The sequence below is a fragment of the Crocuta crocuta genome, unplaced genomic scaffold (genome assembly GCF_008692635.1).
Source record: "Crocuta crocuta isolate KB4526 unplaced genomic scaffold, BGI_CrCroc_1.0 scaffold11, whole genome shotgun sequence".
NCBI classification, from domain to species: Eukaryota; Metazoa; Chordata; class Mammalia; order Carnivora; family Hyaenidae; genus Crocuta; species Crocuta crocuta.
Window position 1 is genome coordinate 3,179,187 of NW_027528624.1, and position 22,451 is coordinate 3,201,637.

Sequence of the window (22,451 nt, forward strand, 5' to 3'; positions counted from 1 at the left end):
CGCCCCCAACCCCCCCGCCTCCAGCAGCCCCGCGTGGCGGCGACAGGCCGCGCAGTGCCGCCGACCCGCCTGCATTTCTCCCCTCGGGATGCCACACTGGGCTCCCCACAGCCTCCAGCTCGCGGGACGTTCTCGGGAAAAGTCTTCCAGGCCTTGTTTTCTCAGATGTTTCCATCCTTCCCTGCGAACATGTTAAGCAGAGAGAGAATAATCTGTTCTGTAAAAACCATCTCTGAGGGAAGCCACGGCAGACTCTTTTTTAGGGTGGCATCTGGGCACTGAAACGGCAAGTTGGGGTTCAGCGCTCAACCAGATTAGTTTTAATTCGATGGAAAGAAAGTCACTGAAGTGTCTGGGAGGTAACTGGAAACTACCTCCTAAAACAGTGGCTTCCGGGAGACTTCTTTTTGTGAAGCAGGCCCCTTACCTGTGCTCCTGACATAAGTACTTACCATGAAAGCCCCTTCACCTGGATGGTACGCTCTTTACCTCGCCAACCACATGTGCTCAGAAACGAAGTCTTGAATGTAGTATTTGTGAGTTTTACAGGAAACGGAGGCTCCTACTAGAAGGCTCTGTTTCTAACTAGCCACAGGGGCACCTCAGGGGAGGGATGGCCGGTGTGTGTGCTACTCACGGACTGCCCACCGGCTGGGCCACAGGCAGCGGTTTAAGTCGTGAGAAGGTTTCCCCTGTGACACAAATGGGAAGGAAGTTTAAAAATCACTGTTTTGGCAGAGAAGGACAAATANNNGGGATGGGCATGGAGGAGGGCACTTGTGGGGATGAGCACTGGGTGCTATGTGGAAACTAATTTGACAATAAACTATTTGTAAAAAAAAAAAAAAAAATCACTGTTTTTACCAAATAATATTTCTTTCTGGCACTTTCTATGCACCTGGTTCTTGAGATTACATGGCCATCACAAGCTTAAAGTGATTTGGTGCTTTCTAATAGCGACTTAAGAATCTAGACTTGGGATTCTCACCCTGGCCCTAAGTGTGGTGAATGTTTACTGTGGTGTCTCCGTTAACCAGTTAACCATCATGCTTAGTGTGCTGGCGCAGGGGTTGACGTAGACCCATTTTGGAGAATCCAGGAGAAACTTCCTTTTTTTTTCCCCCCTTTTTTCCTTCCTTCCGAGGAGATTGGGAGAACAATTATCGTGGAACATATATTCTTAAAGGAACCCAGGCAAATGTGCCGTTGTGTTTCTTCTAGAATGCTTTCTAGAACTAGTTTAAGTCATTTGGCTCTACCACAGGAAGGTTGTTTACCTTTGTTAGATTTTCTGAAATACGTTCCTTTGTTCAGCTTAAATTTTATCTATGTCAGTTCTACTTCTTTCCTCCTAACTATAAGCTTCCTTCTAGCTGTTCATGCCCTTAGCAGACACATCTCCTGTATCTGCTTTACCCATGATATTCTAAAAAGTCATTTATTTTCTTTCTTATTCTCAGTCCTTGACCAATTTAGGCATATATTTAGTCCAAGTATTGTCTTTCTTACAGGATTCAATCAATACACCAAGTAAACCAGTTTATCTCTTTAAACTTCAAATCTATTACTCTTTTAAGCATGCTATTTTTATGATATTTATAGCTTCTCAGTGTAATAGCAGTTGAAAAATAAGTGTATTAGTCATTCCCATTTTAAGATTTAGAAACATAAAAAAGATTTAAACGTAGGAGTACGTGTAAATCAACCCTGTCACTCTCCTAAGTCCTCTCTGTTATTCTTTCCTGTGGCCTTGTAGGGTCATGGGACTTCAAAGTTTTGAGTAGTTCTATTTTTACAGTTATTAGCCAACTCAGTATCATTTTGGATGAATTGGCAAGTATACTTCTTAAAACTTGAACATCTTCTATTCACGATGAGAAAATAAGTAGAGACCATTTCCTCGGTTACACTTCCGCGTTCTGGTGCTCCCAGAAATCCCGCTCTGACTCTTACATTGCTTTTGTCAACTCCTGCTTTCATGAGCACCTCACATCACCATGTCATGACACTCCCCGGGGCCGCGTCAGTGGGTGGGCGGGGGCTCCTCTCAAAGGCAGAGGGTGCCAGCCTGTCCGGCCCGGACTCCCCACACACCTACTAACCGGGAGACTGGCAGCGTTCCCAAAATGGGTGTGCCCACCCCTTCGGCTAAAAGTTAAAGTGCAGTTTCTGCTCGGCGTGCCTCTGCGGGAAGGTGTGTGCAGCGAAGGAGAGACCAAACCACTCAGGGCTGCGGAATTTCCAGAAATGAACTGTTCATTTTTCTCTTGGCCTGAGGTTCTCTGAAAATGAAGTTTTCTTTGAATGCCTCATTCTAGGCACGAACCTTATGGGCAGCAATACCCAGGCCAAGGCCCTCCCTCAGGACAGCCGCCGTATGGAGGACACCAGCCCGGCCTGTATCCACAGCAGCCGGTGAGTTGGCGAGCAGCAGGCTCGCATCCCTGTGCTTTCTGTTTCAAGCTCAGAGTTGCGTTACTTCTGAAACGTTCTAGGAGGTATAACAAAAAACAGTAGCGTCTATTGAACAATCAGGATATATTTGCTTATGCTAGAAAATATCGTCAGGATTTTGAAGTCAGCAGATTTTAAAAAGCTCTCGATATATGCGATCCAGAAACAAACAGAACATGTTGCAAGAAGTAAAGGACGGCCATCCTTGTCAATAACACCCGGCCCAAGTAAAGGTTTTGTGAACAGGCGTCCGGTGTGTGTGTGTGTGTGTTATGTCAGGTGCCAGCATAGAAGAGAAATTTGTCGATGTTTTAAAGAGGATGTGTAGGGGGAAGAAAACAATTTCAAGTATTATCTGCCAGTATTGAAATTTAATTGGCTTTTTAAAAACAAGATCTTAAGGAAGGCATGTTTTGCCAGACACGGGTTGGGTGGAGCCTCAGTTGTATCACATAGCCTTGTGGTTGTCGCTCCTGATGCAGAGAATTGCCCATGATGCTGTGGCCGTTCAGGCACAGGACTTTGCTGTTTCTAAACAACTTTCCAGGTCTAAGACCTCTGGTCACATAGAGGGGGTTTTCAACATTGAGTCGGACCAGGGCATGTGCACACGTGACTTGTATCTTACACTAGCTGATCCTAAACGATTTCTGAGTGAGGTGAAAGAACACTAACACATCCACATCTCTCTCCATCAGGAGGTTCCCCCCGATCAGGTGCTGGCACCCGGGGTGTCCCCAGGAGGGGAGCCTAGTAGCGCGGCCACACCGGGCCTGCTGTCAGAGGCTGGGGGCAGCGGGGCNACGCAGGCCCAGTCTGAGGAGCCAGATGCTGTGTGGAGACATTTCTAATGCAAAGCAAGGCCTGAGAAATCTGTTTACCCAGGAACCTTTCAGGCTGGCTTTCTGGAGGCTCTGTCCATTGTGGTGAGAGATCTCCTCTTCCTGCCGAGGCATCTGCCTGTAGCCCCCAGCCCCCTTCTGGCGTTGCCTGGCGGGGGGGGCTCCAAAGCCAGGTCCCCCTATACTGCAGCCCCGAGAACTCGCAAAAGCGAGGAGATACCTACCAGGAGAAAGAGAGAGGAAGCTTTCTTTTCCCCACAGAAAATTCCAAGCACACGAAAACAAACTTCGGAACCCCTCCCCGGAGTCCATGCTGGGGTATCCTATAGTCCGGAAATAGAGTGCATAAATTGTTAGTCCTGAGTTGTTACAGGAGCTTCCCATATCCATTTTGAAATGAACATTCCACCAGGTAATAACTGTTTGGCATAACTTCAGTGTGTGATTATACCTGTAAAAGCACATCAGCATGATTTGTCTTTATATGAATTTCAGAATTACAAACGCCATATGGACGGCATGTACGGGCCTCCAGCCAAACGCCACGAGGGAGACATGTACAACATGCAGTTCGGCAACCAGCAGCAGGAGATGTACAACCAATACGGAAGTTCCTACTCCGGACCAGACAGGAGGCCCATCCAGGGGCAGTATCCGTACCCCTACAACAGAGAGAGGGTGCAGGGCCCCGGCCAGATGCAGCCGCATGGGATCCCGCCTCCCATGATGGGCGGCCCGATGCAGCCGTCCTCCAGCGAAGGGCCTCAGCAGAGCATGTGGGCGCCGCGCAATGATATGCCTTACCCCTTCCCGAACCGGCAGGGCCCCGGCGGCCCGGCCCAGGCACCTCCCTATCCAGGCATGAACCGCACGGATGATATGATGGTACCTGAGCAAAGGATCAATCACGAGAGCCAGTGGCCTTCTCACGTCAGCCAACGTCAGCCTTATATGTCGTCTCCCGCCTCCATGCAGCCCATCACGCGCCCGCCTCAGTCGTCCTACCAGACGCCGCCGTCACTGCCGAACCACATCTCCAGAGCCCCCAGCCCCGCCTCCTTCCAGCGCTCCCTGGAGAGCCGCATGTCTCCCAGCAAGTCTCCCTTTCTGCCCTCTCTGAAGATGCAGAAGGTCCTGCCCACCGTGCCCACGGCCCAGGTCCCGGGGCCGCCCCCCCAGCCACCCCCGATCCGACGGGAAATCACCTTCCCTCCCGGCTCAGTCGAGGCATCGCAGCCAGTCTTGAAACAAAGGCGAAAGATTACCTCAAAAGATATCGGTAAGCATTGGGGGCTCCGTCCTGAAAGGCAGCCCAGCCGTGTTCCAGCGTTTTAACGTTCGCTGAGCTCTGGCTCCTGTTAACCTCAAAGGGATGAAATTCTTAGGACGACAGGCTGTCAAGCAGTGGCTCTACGTAGGGGCAATAGTTGGAAGCTGCTAATCCGGGTTAAGAACCAGTGCCGGGGAGGAGCATGAATTAACGCGGTGTTTTTACACAGGATGTTATCTGTGCAAGAGAGTAGAGCTCCAAGCGAGAGACAGGGGACCCTCGGCGACTGTCCTATACTGCATTCTGAGCTTAAAGATTTGACCTTAACCGGGCACTCAGTCTCTGCAGTGTGAGCTTAACAGCCGAGAGGCTAACGAAGTGCTGAGGTGGCCTGAGAAAATAGCCGCCACTCTGTAATTTCGTAGCAACATACAGACCGTGAGCTTCCCTGGGAAGAAGTAGAAGCCTGTGTATGATATATAGATAGACAAATACATAGTATGTACAGAATTTGATATGCTTTGATATATAGAACTGATGTAACCTATGTAACACTGGTAGATATGGGCCAAGAAGCAATTTCGGTTGGGTGGGAATCATGTTTGTTCATTCTGTTGGGAGGTTCTGAATGCTAATTGGAGATCTGGAACATCTAGGAGTGCACACCGTTTTCCGGCATTACTTTTGAAGTGTGTGTGTGTGTGTGTGTGTGTGTGTGTGTGTTGGTTTTGTTGGGTTTTTTTTTTAAAGTACTTTTAATACAGCAAAGGAAATTATAGATCNACTTTTGAAGTGTGTGTGTGTGTGTTGGTTTTGTTGGGTTTTTTTTTTTAAAGTACTTTTAATACAGCAAAGGAAATTATAGATCTGGGTCGTACAAAAAAGTTTCTTCAAAAATCTCAAAATCACTTGACTTGTAATCATTTACTACAGTGACTAGAAAATTAAAGATATTAAAGATGTTTTCAACCATTGGAATTGAGGACCTGTACAGAGAGAGGGGGAGAGAAGTAAGGAGTTTTCTAGAGACGGGTGCTGGAGACAAGAAGGATATACAGACACCGGGCACCATTTTATATATGGAAATATATATGTAAAGATACGCACACGTGTCTGTGCGTTTATGTGTGTGCATATGTTTGAATAAATAACTGTATTTAAATTTTCATAAATGTCTGTGCCCATGTTAGATCAGTGTCTTCTAGTGTCTAGTTAGATTTGTCTTCAGCCTGGGGAAGTTTATGTTCCTTATTTAAAACAAAATTTTTTTTTAAATGTTTATTTTTAAGAGAGAGAGAGAGGGACAGAGCGTGGTTGGGGGAGGGGCAGAGAGCAAGGGAGACGCAGAATCCGAAGCAGGCTCCAGGCTCCAAGCTGTCAGCACAGAGCCCGACGCAGGGCCCAAACCCATGAACCGCAAGATCGTGACCTGAGCTGAAGTCAGATGTTTAACCAACTTAGCCACCCAAGCGTCCCTATGTTCCTTATTTTAAATAGGAAGTTTGCCTTTTCTATTATAAAAGTTTTGTGCACCTCGTAGAAAATGTAAAATGTAGATGAGATTAAAATAAAGGTGGAAACCCACGGCCCCCTCCAGCGCGTGAGGTCACTGCCGGTGTCCAGCGTTGGCTGTTGCTCTGGTGAGTTCTGCCCGCACAGGCCTGCTCACACCATGTGCTTCCGCCCGTTTCCTGAGACAGAAACTTCAGACGTATCATGGGCCTCTCCCAGCCCCGTCTCGTGGCAAATCCTGCAAATGTTTTATCTGACCCCTCTCTCTTCTTCAGAAACGGGGGTGGGGGGGAAGCACAGTCCTTCTGTTTCCCATCCCCTGGCTCAGACCAAGCTGTTGAAAAATCTGAACCATCAAAGTGCTGATAATTGTCGACAGCATGTTCTGAGGGCAGGAGCTCGGACAGAAGAGGACAGCAAGAGAGTATCAAGACTTTATATCTGAGAATGTGCTGCCTGGGGACGAAATTTTGCCTCTCTGCCGCACACTCACCAACCTCCCAAGGACGCCTCCCCGAGACACTTGCGAGCAGAGCGAGCAGAACGGGCCAAAGAAGACAACCATTCGTTCTGGTTTGACTCCATTATTAACACTCTGCTGCGTCATCACAGAGTCCGTTAGAGACCGAAGGAAATAAATCGGAGATGAGAAAGGGCCCCGGCGCTTATTAGCACTCCCACCTCTAGAAGCACTTTTGGCTCGTGTCTAACCAGCCAAGCCGAAGGATCCTTAACAAGAGTTTCTTAGTAAGCCGTCACCTCGTTTGAAATCTGGAAACGATTGCGTTTAGCTGTGCCTCAGCACATTTGTTTGAAATCAGTATTTCACTCAACACCCCACTTCTTTTTTCTTATTCTTTTGTTATTTTCTGCTCTTTCATGCGTAGAGTTACTATTCATTTCATCCTTGTCCTTTCCGCTGGTTTTAGTTACTCCTGAGGCCTGGCGTGTGATGATGTCCCTCAAGTCCGGTCTTTTGGCTGAAAGTACGTGGGCTCTGGACACTATTAACATTCTCCTGTACGATGACAGCACTGTCGCCACCTTCAGTCTCTCCCAGGTATGCCAGCCAGGGGCCGGGGTAGAACAAGAAAGTTTGGGAGCGCGCAGCGCTTGAACGCGTGCCCAAGGTGATGGGCACCACAGGCCACAGGGCCGCCCTCGTGGCTGTTACAAATGCAGAGCTATCTGAGCACTGAGTCCAGAAATAATAGTTCCTGTAGGCTCCAGTATAATAAGCACATCCGTACATGTGCTTCTCATGAGAAAACCGTCCCCTCATGCGCACGTATGTGAGGGGGAAAGATAACCATAAAAGTAATTGCTGTCTAGAAGTATCAGCAGGCCAGTGGGGGGTAATCCAGACACGAAGCCCACACTGGAGTCAGGGCTGGGTATGCGGGGACTGGCCACGGGACCTACCCTACTTTCCAGGGAGACATAATCCCTTTCTTTCAATTGAAAGGAAATGTTATAGAAACTGTACCAGAGAGAGGCAGAGAGAACAGTTTCATGAACCCACATCTACCCATCATTCAGCTGAAATAGTTGTGAACTCACGGCCAAACGTGGTTCCTGGTCTACATTGTCCCTTTCTGCCTCTGTCCGCCTTATTCTGAAGCAGTCGTTGAAAAGCCTACTACTTTTAATAAGCTTAAAGCTGCCCTTTGTCCAGCGCTAGGCTTGAAGTGTGGCTTCCAGAGTTAATTGCTGAAGAGAAACGGGAAGCAGAGGGTTAGGGAGAAAGGCCCGAGTCAACTGAGCTACAGACTTTTAAAGAAATACTTACAAACAAAAATGAGAAAAGGCAGTTCTTATTGTGTATTAATAATTCTCTGCTTTGGGGGAGAAAAAAACCAAAACATCTAATTACCTTGCCTCTGTTGAAGTTGGGCCAGAATCTTCCTCTTGGTCTTTCTTCTCACATTTCAGTCCTCAGGATGGCCCTGAAAGGCAATGTTTCACTCGATGGGAAGTATATTAATAAGGTTATAAACATCACTTGAAGTCCACTGTAACAGAAAATATTTAAAAATGTATACTGCCTCCCTTAGAGTAATTGCCTTTCATCCTTCTGTTAGGTGATGTACTGTTGAGCACAGGTTTTAGTGACCAGAATTGCTTTAGTAACTTGCCCCTTCCCCTGCCCTGGGAAGAAGTTAACTTTAAGTTGGGGGAGATGGGAATAAACACCCAAACCTTCACTTGGAAAATTGTGTGCCTCCATTCCCTAAAAGCGAGTACTTTGTGGTTGGTCCCCAATTTTCCCTTTTCTTCTTAATAATTGTTTCAACCCCACTTGCAGGAAATTGATAGCAGGATATGAGAGTATGGTTGATTTCCAGAACACTTATCATTAAAGACTCCTTCCTTCCTTATTTATCCTTTATCATCCCTGAATGCGGTGGTGCGGGTGCTGGGGGCGGGGAGCTGGTCAGGTCCTAATCATGGAGCGCATTGATTCTCTTGATGGCAGACATTTGCATAAAGGAAACAAATCTGGTTCTCAGAGTCGCTTTTGTCTTTCAGGGAGAGTTGTGATAACTGAAATGTAAAATTGCATTCAATGAAACATTCTAATTCATTTATCGGGGACCAAATTGATTTGTTTTTAATTTTCTGTGTTTATGAGCTACTACGTTGGCTGAAATTATCTTCTCCCAAAGATATATGGAGAATGTAAATTAGAGTAACCTATGGCACCTGAGGCAAAAATAACCATAAAATCATAAGAAGAATAACCATAAAAATCCTCGCAAGCAAGTCTCAGATAAGTAGCAGAAGAGAACAGACTCACTTTGGGTGAATGAGTCTCTAAAACCCACCTTCCCACTCTAGTAATGCGGAGTGCGCTGTACCTAAAGCGGAAGAAAGGGTAAAAGAGCACAAAGCACTCTGTCACTGATACGATTAAAGGTACGAAAATAACAGGGAAGTTTCCATACGGATAGAGTAGGAGAGTAAGCAGCAAATAAAAAACACGTGGTTTAGTTAGCCATGTAAAATTCAGGAGGCGGTTCCCACTGACCTGTAGCCTTCTCTCTTGGCCCAGCCAAAAAGGAAGTAAAACCTGCGGAAGTCCTCCTACAGGTGTACCGATAGCTCTTGGGGCTGCTAACCCTAATGACACTGTCCCCGTTCTTGTTCTTGTCCGCCTCTCTAGCTGTCCGGATTTCTCGAACTTTTAGTAGAGTATTTTAGAAAATGCCTAATTGACATTTTCGGAATTCTTACGGAATACGAGGTGGGAGACCCCGGCCAGAAAGCCCTTGACCACAACGCGGGGAAGAGAGCCGACGGCCAGGCGTTGGCTGGCGAGTCTGGGAAAGAGGAGGAGGGCACCGAGTGTGTGGACGACGACGACGACGAGGACGACGACGACGACGAGGAGGAGGAGGAGGAGGACGACGGGACGACGGAGAGCGGGGAGAAGAGCAGCCCTACTCCGGCCTCTCCCGGCGCCGCCGCCGATCTGAAGGAGAAGCCCAGGCAAGCTAGCAAGTTCGACAAGCTCCCGATAAAGATAGTCAAGAAGAACAACCTGTTCGTGGTCGACCGATCCGACAAGCTGGGTCGCGTTCAGGAGTTCAACAGTGGACTTCTGCACTGGCAGCTTGGCGGGGGGGACACCACCGAGCACATCCAGACTCACTTTGAGAGCAAGATGGAAATTCCTCCTCGCAGGCGTCCACCCCCCGCTCTGAGCTCCACAGGGAGGAAGAAAGAGCAGGAAGGAAAAGGCGATTCTGACGAGCAGCAAGAGAAGAGCATCATCGCCACCATCGATGATGTTCTGTCTGCTCGGCCAGGGGCGCTGCCCGAAGACGCAAACCCCGGTACCCAGGCCGAGAGCGGGAAGTTTCCCTTTGGGATACATCAAGCCAAAAGTCACCGGAACATCAAGCTGCTGGAGGACGAGCCCAGGAGCCGAGATGAGACTCCTCTCTGCACCATCGCGCACTGGCAGGACTCTCTGGCTAAGCGCTGCATCTGTGTGTCAAATATTGTCCGTAGCTTGTCTTTTGTGCCTGGCAATGACGCCGAAATGTCCAAACATCCAGGCTTGGTGCTGATCCTGGGGAAGCTGATTCTCCTTCACCACGAGCATCCAGAGAGGAAGCGAGCACCGCAGACCTACGAGAAAGAGGAAGACGAGGACAAAGGGGTGGCCTGCAGCAAGGATGAGTGGTGGTGGGACTGCCTGGAGGTCTTAAGGGACAACACGTTGGTCACGTTGGCCAACATTTCCGGGCAGCTAGACTTGTCTGCGTACACAGAGAGCATCTGCCTGCCGATTCTGGACGGCTTGCTGCACTGGATGGTGTGCCCGTCGGCAGAGGCACAAGACCCCTTTCCAACCGTGGGACCCAACTCCGTCCTGTCGCCTCAGAGACTTGTGCTGGAGACCCTCTGCAAACTCAGCATCCAGGACAACAATGTGGACCTGATCTTGGCCACGCCTCCATTTAGTCGCCAGGAGAAATTCTATGCTACGTTAGTTAGGTACGTTGGGGATCGCAAAAACCCAGTCTGTCGAGAAATGTCCATGGCGCTCTTATCGAACCTTGCCCAAGGGGACGCACTGGCAGCAAGGGCAATAGCTGTGCAGAAAGGAAGCATCGGAAACTTGATAAGCTTCCTAGAGGACGGGGTCACCATGGCCCAGTATCAGCAGAGCCAGCATAACCTCATGCACATGCAGCCGCCGCCTCTAGAACCACCTAGCGTGGACATGATGTGCCGGGCGGCCAAGGCTCTGCTGGCCATGGCCAGGGTGGACGAGAACCGCTCGGAATTCCTTCTGCACGAGGGTCGATTGCTGGATATCTCGATATCAGCCGTCCTGAACTCTCTGGTTGCGTCTGTCATCTGTGATGTACTGTTTCAGATTGGGCAGTTATGACATCAGTGAGAAGGCAGCATGTGTGAGTGAAGACTAGAGGCTCCCGTATAACTGGCTGTTTTCTGTTCTTGTTTATCCAGCGTAGGAAGAAGGAAAAGAAAAATCTTTGCTCCTCTGCCCCATTCACTATTTACCAATTGGGAATTAAAGAAATAATTAATTTGAACAGTTATGAAATTAATATTTGCTGTCTGTGTGTATAAGTACATCCTTTTGGGTTTTTTTTTTTTTTTTAACCAAAGTTGCTGTCTAGTGCATTCAAAGGTCACTTGTTGTTTTTCACAGATTTTCTTTTTAATGTTCTTTTCCATGTTGTATTGCATTTTTTGGGAAGCAAATTGACTTTAACGAAAAAAAATTGTGGCAAAAGATGCTAAGATGGGAAAATTTCACCACACTAAGACATAAAGGTGAAAAATGATCAACTTCCTAGGCATGTTATTCTTCAGATAATGAAAAAAAAAAAACAAAACAAAACTGTATCCCATCGCCCAAAGCTCTGTGCAATAGAAACTTCTAGAGATGTAGGAATAGGGGCTCAAGGAGGTGTGTCAGTCAGTAGTCAAACTATGAAATGATACTGGTTTCTCCACAGGAAAATGGTTCCATTAGGCTAGGAGCAAAAACAATGTGTTTTGAAGTTAAGATTGAAAATACATACCTGACAACGATCAACGGAAATTGCTTCCTCACCACTACCGTCATGTCTGCCGTCTGTCGTTGGACCTTCCACATGACAGTTCTTCACAATTCCTTTAATCATTTTTTAAATATTTTTTTTTTACTGCCTATGGGCTGTGATGTATATAGAAGTTGTACATTAAACATACCCTCATTTTTTTCTTTCTTTTTTCTTTTTTTTTTTTTTTTTTAGTACAAAGCTTTTATTTTCTTTTTCATGATGTGGTAACTACGAAGTGATGGTAGATTTAAATAATTTTTTATTTTTATTTTATATATTTTTTCATTAAGGCCTTATCTCCAAAAAAAAAAAAAATACAAAAAATACAAAAAACAAAAACAAACAAAAAAACAAAAACAAAAAAAAAGAGGGTAATGTACAAGTTTCTGTATGTATAAAGTCATGCTCTATTTCGGGAGAGCAGCTGATCACAATTTGCTTCATGAATCAAGGTGTGGAAATGGTTGCATACGGATTGATTTAGAAAATGGTTACCAGTACAGACAAAAAAACACAACTAAAAGGAAGGAACACAACTTCAAAGATTTTTCAGTGACGAGAATCCACATTTGTATCTCAAGATAATGTAGTTTAAAAAAAAAAAAAAAACTTGATGTAAATTCCTCCTTTTCCTCTGGCTTAATGAATATCATTTATTCAGTATAAAATCTTTATATGTTCCACATGTTAAGAATAAATGTACATTAAATCTTGTTAAGCACTGTGATGGGTGTTCTTGAATACTGTTCTAGTTTCCTTACAGTGGTTTCCTAGTAACCAAGTTATCCACAAGAAATAGGGGAAATACAGCCGTGTACTGACCTGGTCTTCATCATGAAACCCCGAGGTCGGGAGGGACCTGTAGGGATTACCTGCTTCAGAGTGGGGAGCAACACTTTGATTTTCTCAAATTATTTAGCTAATTAGTCTTTGTTTGAAGCAATCAACTCCTAATGACGTCGAGGTCCGAGAATCTTCAGTATATATGGGAGGTGGCTGCCGGCCCGAAAGCTCACTGGCCTGACGATGGAACTCTGCCTTTCACTAACCCCGTCTTGATTTGAATCAGAGTTCAATCTAGTCCACGTTTCTTCTGTGTGCCTCAGAGGTATTTTGCATTTAGTTTACTCCACCGTGTATAATATTTATATTGTGCAATGTTAAAAAAGAATATGTTATATTGTATGTCGTGTACATAGTGCAAAGTGATTATTTCTATTTCAGGGCATATTAATATTCTCATATTCCTTCCTACCTGGTGCACAGTAGCTTTTTAATACTAGTCACTTCTAATTTAAACTTTCTCTCTTCCCGGGTCCTTGACTGTTAACTGTATAACGATCGATTTCTTTGAAACTTGCTGCAGAATTCAGCTGTTAGTGGACACCCTTCTGAGTCTACCTCTTCACCACCCTCCCAGTCACAACACAGAAACCCCAAGTCCTTTCGCCAGACCTGTTTTCCGGGGTTGCACATGGAAGACTTAGACAAGAGCACACAGCCACGACCAGCGTGTGAAACGTGACTCTAGTGTCACGAGAAACAGATTTTTCTGCGAGCAGTGTCCTCCTCTGTCAGCCCCCACATTACTTAGTCACACAATCTTCGTACTTAACAATGCAGCCAAATATATGTTGAATTAAAAACCCATTTATAATTCTACTTTAAGTACATCTGCTTGCTAAGAACAGATTTTAGCGCTCTGAGCTTCAAATACCGAAGATTTGTAAGAGGGAACTCGATAGGAGTCTAATTGCCCTCTTACCGAGTCCGAATACAAGGTGTGCACAGACTCTGAAGTCATCCACCATCCCAATTCTTTTGTCAACCGAAAGCGTAAAATCATTACAAGAGACTGTTGTTTTCATGGTTTGAGTTGTAATCAGTACGTAGAGTCTGACCATTGAGCAACAAGTTTTTACATACCGATATGCAACGTAACCTCTAGAATAATCCAGGAAGACGTTAGCATCCTTTCTACATTCTCACCCCAGAATCAAGACTACAGAAGCCCATGAAGAACTTACAACCTGCCTGAGATCATCCCGCCTACAAACTGAGTTATTGCTTTGTCCTAAAAATTAGTTGGTTTTTTTTTTTCTATGAGGCTTTTCAAAAATTTACAGGATGCCCGTACTTTAAATGTGTACAAAAAAAAAAAAAGATAAAAATAAAGGTGCAAAGAAAGTTTAGTATTTTGGAATGGTGCTATAAAGTTGAATCTGTTGATATTTGAGTGCATTTTTTTAATGTCACATAAGAGATATTGGGTGGCAGGGGCTCAGAAATGACTATTCAGATGTTTTGTTTGAGGTCGAGAATGACAGAGAATCCGTTTTTATTGGCGAATGTGGCCTATTCAGAAACTAGTTACGCTGTTTTTGAAAAATTAGGATAGAGAATGATTTTTTCAAGGGGGATGTGAGCAGTCAGATGATACAGTGTCAGCTGTTAACTACCTCTTTCAGTGGAAGGAATATGGCCGTTGCCCTGAAACCCGTCCATTTACAAACTGTTGAAAATCTTTCATTTCCTGTCAACCCCCCTGTACCAATTGCTATGATGTGTTTACCTACAAGGAAACAGAGAAGGTATTCTAAATGAGCCAAAAATAGCAATCCAAACCACCCATTTTCTTCTTGCTGGGTTCACTTCTTTGTCTGGAGAGCTGGAGGCCTGGCCTCCGTGGCACCGCAGAGAACTTCCTAGTCAGACGAGCTTTCAAAAATGCCAAGAAATCTTTCTGGCGATAGTTATAACCTACTAAGATGTCTCACTGTGCATTAACTCAGCAGAGATGTGTCGAGCACACGCTGTGAGCCCAGCTCCACCCTCTGAGGGGTCACTCCCGAGCGAAGACCCTGCTTCCGTCACGTTATCGTCTCGCGGGTCAGACAGGTTCCGAGACGGTCTTCCAAACACCGTGCTTACGCACTGACAACACTGAGCGCGTTTTCGTTGGCTACAACATAAAGCCGCTAGCTGTAGCACGTCAGGGTGTGGAGAAGAGGTCTGGACTGAAAATCAACAAGATCGAGTCAAGGCTCAGCGACAGCCTGACCTGCAGGTGCTAGGGAAATACGGTCTCTGCAGCCCCTTCCGGCTCTAGAATGTGACTCCGGAGCCTCTGGTTCCTTTCCCCGCTCACGCTCTCATGAGGGCACATGTGCCTTCTGCAGTGGAGGCGACCACACAACGGCAGCCTGGGACCCAGTGATGCCAGGCTGCTTGATGGGCCCTTGGGAATTTAGGAAGTGGCTGAGACTATACAAGAAGACCTTATTCAAGGCCTTTTTCTTTTTTAATTTAATGTTTTATTTACTTCTGAGAAAGAGAGAGACAGCATTAGCAGGGGAGGGTCAGCGAGAGAGAGGGAGACACAGAATTTGAAACAGGCTCCAGGCTCTGAGCTGGCTGTCAGCACAGAGCCCAACGTGGGGCTCAAATCCATGAACCGAGAGATCATGACCTGTGTCGAAGTCGGACGCTTAACCGACTGAGCCACCCAGGCGCCCCAAGGCCTTTTTATTTTAATGTTTTATTTTATTTTTGAGAGAGAGAGACAGAGTGTGAGCAGGGGAGGGGCAGAGAGAGAGGGAGACACAGAATCAGAAGCAGGCTCCAGGCTCTGAGCTGTCAGCACAGAGCCCGACGTGGGGCTCGAATCCACGAGACATGAGATCATGACCTGACCCAAGTTGGACGCTTACACCAACTGAACCACCCAAGCACCCCCAGGGCCTTCTTTTTTTTTTTTTTTTTTTTTTTTAGNTCGAGAAAGAGAGAAAACATGGGCAGGGGCAGGGGGGTCCAGAATGAAGGAGAGAAAGAATCCCAAGCAGGCTCAGTGCTATCAGCACAGAGCCCAACGTGGGGCTCAACCTCACCAACAGTGAGATTGTGACCTGAACTGAGATCAAATCAAGATACTTCACCCACTGAGCCACCCAGGTGCCCCTCAAGGCTTTGTCTGTTCTTAAAACCCACACACCCTCCCACGTGCCTGCGCCCATCTCCCGTGCCATGCCTCATGCTTTCATCCCATTTTCCAGTCCTGCTTTCGTTTGATGATGCTCCAAGTCTCGAAAATGCCAGAAATTACCAAGTTAATTCACATTGGGATTTAACCATATGATACCCTGAGGGGAAGCTGGGGTAAGACCATCAAATGTGTTCTTCCTGAGTCTGATTTCAGGGACTTGGAAGTTTTACCCCAGCTTTTTCAAAGCATATGCCATGAAATAGAAGAGATCTCAAAGCAAAAGCAAAAACAAACCCAAAACTCCTTACATATTCTCCTCTTGGCCATCTGTAATCCATGTTATCATTTTAAAGACAGAAATTTCTGGGGGGGGAGGGGAGAAAACCTGTTTCTCCCAAGCATTTCCTGACTTAATTAACCTTGAAACCATTTTTTTCCCCCTAAACGTGCTATAGAGCTTTGGTAGACCACACGTTACCCGAAGATCCTGCCTCCCTTCTTAACCTTCGTGTACCCAGCTTGTCCATAGTGCGTTATTCCTTGCACTGAAATTGAGATGCCCCCATTGGAGGAGATCTCATGAAATCTCTTGCTGTCTCTGTGACCTTAAGCAAGGTACTTAAATTCTTTGAGCCTCCATTTCCTTACTCGTACAGTGGGGATAATGCCTACCTCAGGACTGGTGAGGATTAAATAAGATCATTATGTAAAGACCTGATATCCCGTGTGGTCACTGTATGCACCCTGAAAACACACACACACACACACACACACACACACACACCCTTCTTCCTGGGGTGGGCTCCCTAAAGCATGTTCGTGCAAGTTTAAAATGTCGCCTAAGAGAATATCTTCCCATTGTCACAACCAGCCACACAGTTTATGCAACTTTAGGTTTTGGTTCTCTAGTAAAAGCCATAAAGGCTTAGTCCACTGACTGCCTGTGGCTAGTGTGCAGGTGACTGTGCTTGATTTCTCCAATGAAAGTCAGTTTTGGGAGGTGGACTTCCAGAGAGGGTGGAAGACCTCGCCTTTAAGTTGGCAGGCCTGGGAGCGCATATCTGGACTACAGTCATGCAAAGACTTGCCCTCCCCTGCCCTCCTAAAATAACAGTGGCCAGTAACATCGTCCAGAGGTCAGCTCCAGCAGGTGGCTGACCACAGTGTTTTCCTTTGCTGTTCCTTTTCATCTGGGCCACAGAGCAGAGCACTTTCCTGGAGAAAAGGAACTCTAGTCTTCACACTTAGCTGGAGCTGGGCCATGTTTCTGTGGGCCACCGAAAAGGAATTCAGGATGCTCCTCATTTCCGTGTGAGCTTAAGGTCAGGTAAATAAAAGAACCTTGAGCTTTGATCTTCTGCATAAATTTGTTATTTTGATGGCCCAGGACCTGTATGTTCTACACACTAGATTTTTCCAGAGACTTAAGGAACCTAAGCTTGGATTCAGCCCCCTGAAGATATCCTTGTCCAAACAAAAGCAGTCTCTTCGGCAAAAACCGGCAGCATTTATAACACCGCTTCCTGGTAAGTGGTGATTATTTCACATTTGGATGTGGGCTTTTTTGCACTTGAAAGAATTTCACGGCTATTAGTTGTCTTTGCAGAAGTCTTGGTATAGAACATCATAACATCCATTCTCCAGAAACAGAAGCATAGGTTGACACGCAAAGTAGCTGGACCCAAACTGAGAGCTTCCCTTTCCAAGAATGTGTGTTTTGCCTAAGAAATGTTCTCAGCTCTACATAAAATCCAGAGGGTCCAGGGACTTTTAAGACAGAAACCATGGTGTGTGTTGGCCACAGATTGCAGGGTGGGAGGGGGGTCTTTTGTAAAAGCTCATCATCAAGGCGTAATGTCATATGCTCCTCTACGGAAAGGAACAGAAGGGCAAATTTAAAACAAAGTCTGGAGAGTCTGGGCAGTGCTCTGTCACATGACAGGTTCTTCCAAGAGTGTCTCCCTACTGCCACCTCCATAATCCTGGGGAGCTCCATCTGTGGGTTTCGTGTTGAGACACTGATGTAACATCACCCGTTCCAGCCCATGTTGCTGGTTTCCGTCCTCCAAGCCTTTCTTGGGCCTCCCTCCCCATCACAGGCCCAAGGGCTGTGTGAATTCATGATTACATCTCTACTGGACACCAGATACTCTACCAAAGACGAAGATTCCCAGGAGGTGTCAGACAGATTCCCTGCCCTTCTGGGCCTTCCAATACACCACAAAATTTGCACTGGAACTTAAATTCCTTCAAAAAATACCATCAGGCCCGCGGGCTTTCATAGACGGTCCTTGATGAGAAACTGGAATTAACCAACACCATCCCCCCCCCCCCCNGCTTTTAAAATTGAAATTCCTAGTCATCCAGGGAATCAGACTGTCCAGTAGCAGTTGGCAATGACCTTCAGCCCCATTATCTTAGGTGCTCTTGGAAGCTTCACTGGCTTGGTGAATATCCTGCCTAACAAATGACCCCCTTTGGTGTCATTTGGACCCCCATCAGACAACATTTTGGACTTTAATTTCATAATATTTTCTTACCTTTCCTATTTCCCTTTTCACTCACCCATGGTGACTTGGAAGACACCTGAGGAATGAAAAGTGAAAAGGGGCATATGGGGAGGCCGCTAGCTGCAGACAGTTGGATGGTAGCTTTAAAAATGCTGGTCTAATACAAGAGGCTCTTTGTGCCCGTGGGAAAATGACATGAGATCTTCTACGCATTGAAAATGAATACACTTTTAGCATGAAAAAAAATTACCCATAAGCGCAATGCTTGTTTTGTGGGTTCGTATATTTTTTACCAAACGGCGTGAACATATGGCCAGTGCTTCTCTTGGCCATGAGATCTGAAGGGAGAAGACTCCTGATGGCGAGAAGCCATCGTGATTTATCGAGATGAGTTTCCATTCCAAAGGGATCTTCAAGTGAAAGCCTCTCTCAGCCAACTTTTCATGTGCGGGCCCCTCTCCCCCCATTTAACATTTGATGTCTGCTTTGGTGGGTCATAGTAGATTGGGATACAACTAGGGAAAAAAAGTCGGGTTTTGTTAATTAGTGGAATTTTATCTTGCGGGGCCTTGTTATCAAAAATTAAATTTGATATTAGTTTGGGGGCTCAGTGCACTGAGCAATCAAACCTTGATATGAACTGGCATCTCTTCCCATGCACCCAGAATCTGTCTTCAAGGACCGTTGTTAAATGGTGCGATTTGCAAGTGCCTGCAAATCGTTTTCACAGTCTCGTGCTTGTCTGGGGTACTGAACTTACATTTTTGGAGAACACTCCTCAAAGCCTCCTGTCTGGCTTCTCTTATGGAGGTGGGGGTGAGAAGTCTGTTGGTTTCTATTTTGTCAAAAGCACGTGGGGAACACTGAGGTGGAGCACTGATGGCAGATGCCTGCAGTCCTGACGCACAGCTGACGAGCCCCTGCTTCTGCTCACGTCTAGAACAGAGAGCTTCAGACCCTCTCACCCCTGCAGGGGCACTAGGGTGGGCATGACCCAGCTTTTGAGGGGAGGAGGGTCCTGGTGTTCTCCCATGACCCAGTCTAGGCACCACAGCCCCTAGTTTGCACCCCTTCACGCCTCGTCTTTGTCATTCCCATGAGCACAACAGAGTGGTCACAGCCTGAGCTCACTGTCTGCCGTACTATAGGCATTTAATAAACAGTGGCAGTCTCGCTTCCAAAACATACTGAGCGGCATCATGTGCCTAGCTGGGGGCACATACTGTCAGCAGGTAAGGACCCATCTGACTCCTGTTACAGAGGATACAAGAGAAGAACCCAGCCCAGGCTGGAGGGGGCAATCTGGTAAGGCTTCCTGTAGGAAGCTGCATGAGGTGGAATGGAAGTAAGGAAAGAAGTCATAGTGCTCACCGTACAAGAGAGAAGTGTGAAAGCTCTGGGCATTCTGGGACCTAAAAGAAATCCAGAATTGTTCAGTTCCAGGGTTTGAAGCCGTCCGCAGGAGGAGCTGGGGGGAGGGTGCCGAGAGGAGGCTGGGAGTCGAGCAAGGACAAGAGCGCAGGAGCGCTGCAGCCCCGGGGAAGCCGGCCGCACTGGGTCACCCGAAGGCCTGAGTGGCTGTGAGAGTCTGGTTATAACTAGATGGGAACCGAGGAGTGAAAGCAGCGGCCGAAAACCATGAAGCATTCGCAGTATCCAGGGATGGGGTGCGAGGGTCAAGTGGGCGCAGTCAAGCGTCGGCTCAAGAAGGGTGAGCAGCCTTCTGAACGGGGGACAGACCCTGGGTTGCTGGGGATGTGGGACCTAGTGACTGTGCAGAAGGAGGAGCTGGAAGGGAACGGCGGACGGCGTGGGCCACCCCGGGGTGTGCTCGCCGGCCAGCCGGCCGTGGAGGAGGTGATGAGGAAGGCGCAGGCCTGGGGGGCCGGCTCTGAGCCTCGGGTACACCATCTGGTTGCAGAGCAGTGTGTGCACCCCAGGGGCTACGGTGGTGCAGGCACAGAGGAATGAAGGCTGTTACCAGCTCCCCCAGGGGTAAGGAGACAGTTCCGGGTCGTCCGAAGAAAGCACACAGGTCTGTAAAAGCAGAAGAGGGGAGCAAAGGGGGACTTGAAGGGGTGCCACAGAGGGTGGTACAGGAGGTGCTGGGGTGCTGGCCTTGAAGGTGGAGGAAGGGGCCGTGAGCCCTGGGGTGTGGGCAGCCCCCAGAATCTGGAAAGGCCAGGACACTATCCCCAGAGCCTTCAGAAGGGAGCGTGGCCCAGGGACACCTGGATTTCAGCCCCAGAAATGTCGCCTTCCAGCCCACAGGACCGTCAGATGGTGCGTCTGTGTTGTCTGAAGTACTAAGTTTGAGGTACTTTGTTACCACAGCTGCTAAAGGAGACGAACTCGGGCTTTTTGAGTTTGTGGTGCTTGTGGGACACGCAGGGGCAGCTGGTTAGTGGTGGGGAGAACAGGGCTCCGGGGGCCTGCGCTGGAGTGAAGACTGAGGTGTCTGAGGTTAACAGGATCCCTGAGAGAAGGATCCCTGAGGGCTTGGCCGGCGTTCACAGCCGGAGCATGGAAGGGAACGGCTCCGCGACCAGAGGGGAGCAGCATCCGGAGGCCGAGAGGCCTGCGGTGAGGGAGGACAGTCGCTGTCCCCACTGGCAGCAGGCCTGTCAGGAGGAGACCACCTCGCGTCCAGGCTGGCGAGGAGGAGGTCAGGGATGCAGAGGGGGCAGTCTCGCTGCAGGGGCGCGGCGAGCTTCCCCACCTGCAGACCTGCCACGAAAGACGCCCCCCCCCACCACCACCAGACGCCAGCCCCTCGTAAGACACCTTTGGGCCAGATCTCAGCTTGCGGGTTCCGGGCCCGCGCGGCTCACGAGCTGTCTGGCCCATTGCCTCTTCTCTAGGCAAACGTCATTCTGCTTCGCTCCAAAAATCAGTGGACGAGAGAAACGACATTTGCCAATATTCAGTGTTTTCACCGTGGGAGTTATTCTCCGGTGGCACGTGTGTGTCTGCCTTCTGGGCCGTGACGTTGGCTGCCATGAACCGGTGAGGGTGGGGAGCCAGCGGGGGCTTTGGGTGGGAGAGGGAGGCGTGCACCAGGGTCTCGGGGCGCCCTGGCTATCGGGAGAGGAATGGGGTTCTCTCTGTTAGGGTGTCCGACTTGCAGATGGAAATCAGACCTTAAACCACAGGGCTCTGCCACATGTCTTAGGTCAGGGGGTGCCCCTCGACCTTGGGGCTCAGGCAGATCCACCGTGGCCTGCGGTGCTGGCACCTCCTACTCAGGATCCTGGAGATGACTGCGTCTCAAGCTGCACTGGCAGGTGGCCATCTCTTCACCAATGGGCTCCCGAGGCTGGAGTCCCAAAGTGAGCGAGAAGAGCACACATCCCCTCTGGACTGTCTACATCCTTCTGGTGGCCCCATATTTCTCTGGAAGTCTCTTCTGGCTACGAGCACCTCAAGACCAGCCCTTCCAAGCTCTCAGAACAGCCCAAGGTGAGCACCTGGGTCCGCAGTGCCCCTCACTTCCTCCACGTGCCACAGCCACACTGGGGACAGGGGGCTCATGAATGGCCTATGGACAATCCACAAAAGGGCCAAGACAGGGGTGCTGGGGGCCCGTGGCCTCTGGGGTCCCCTCTGCACCAGGCCAGAAAGAACGCCACAGCCATCAGGGCCCACACGGCCCTTCACTCAGAGCCCAGTGGCCCAGGGTCTGCCTCACCGAGACTTCACGCGAAGCTGGAAACTGCCTGCCTCTTTCGATGTTCCTCCCCGATGCCCAAAGATGGCCCTGGTGTGCGAGCCCATTCAACCAGGGCCCACTCAGCTCTCCCGTCTCTTGCCAGCTCCTCTTGCCGACCAGCAAGGCCCTTTCCCGAGCGCTCACCACCTTCCCCTGTCAGGCCTCCTGGCCTACAGCCCCCAGCCTTGCCGTCTTCGGGGCCTGAGCTCAGCCATCCAGGTGCGCCCTGCTCGCCTCCTCCTGGCCGACTTCCAGGATCCTTCGCTCTGCTCACTGCTCAGGGGTGATTTCCCAGCCTGTCCTTCCATCCCCTCTCTCCAGTTCGTTGTGTTCTTATTTTCCGACTTGTTCATTGAAATACTTATTTTCATCTCTGTTTAGTTTTGCGACCCATATTCAGCTGATCAGTTTTCTCACCAGAACGTATCTGCAGCCCTGATGGCTGTGTGGTCATGGTTGCTGCTCCTTAAAGACTCGCATTGGCGACACTCTGTTCCTTCTACCCTCTACCCGCAGGTGGTTTGAGGCACTCTTAGTTTCAAAGTGGTTTCATTTTTTTAACCCCCCCCTTCTTCCCTTTGCTCTTG

General features: G+C 48.3%; 1 protein-coding gene across 8 annotated transcripts in view; it reads left to right on the forward strand.

Moving 5' to 3' along the window:
• The window catches only part of ARID1B (AT-rich interaction domain 1B), a 291,898-nt gene extending 279,508 nt beyond the window's left edge, over positions 1 to 12,390 (forward strand). For all 8 annotated transcript variants that reach the window (XM_077755104.1, XM_077755108.1, XM_077755105.1 and 5 more), the window contains 4 exons: positions 2,319 to 2,415; positions 3,792 to 4,575; positions 7,008 to 7,138; positions 9,242 to 12,390. In XM_077755104.1, coding sequence (XP_077611230.1) covers positions 2,319 to 2,415; positions 3,792 to 4,575; positions 7,008 to 7,138; positions 9,242 to 10,981 — 2,752 coding nt within the window. In that variant the 3' untranslated portion in view covers positions 10,982 to 12,390. The remainder of the gene's footprint in view (positions 1 to 2,318; positions 2,416 to 3,791; positions 4,576 to 7,007; positions 7,139 to 9,241) is intronic.
• Positions 12,391 to 22,451: the final 10,061 nt, after the last annotated feature.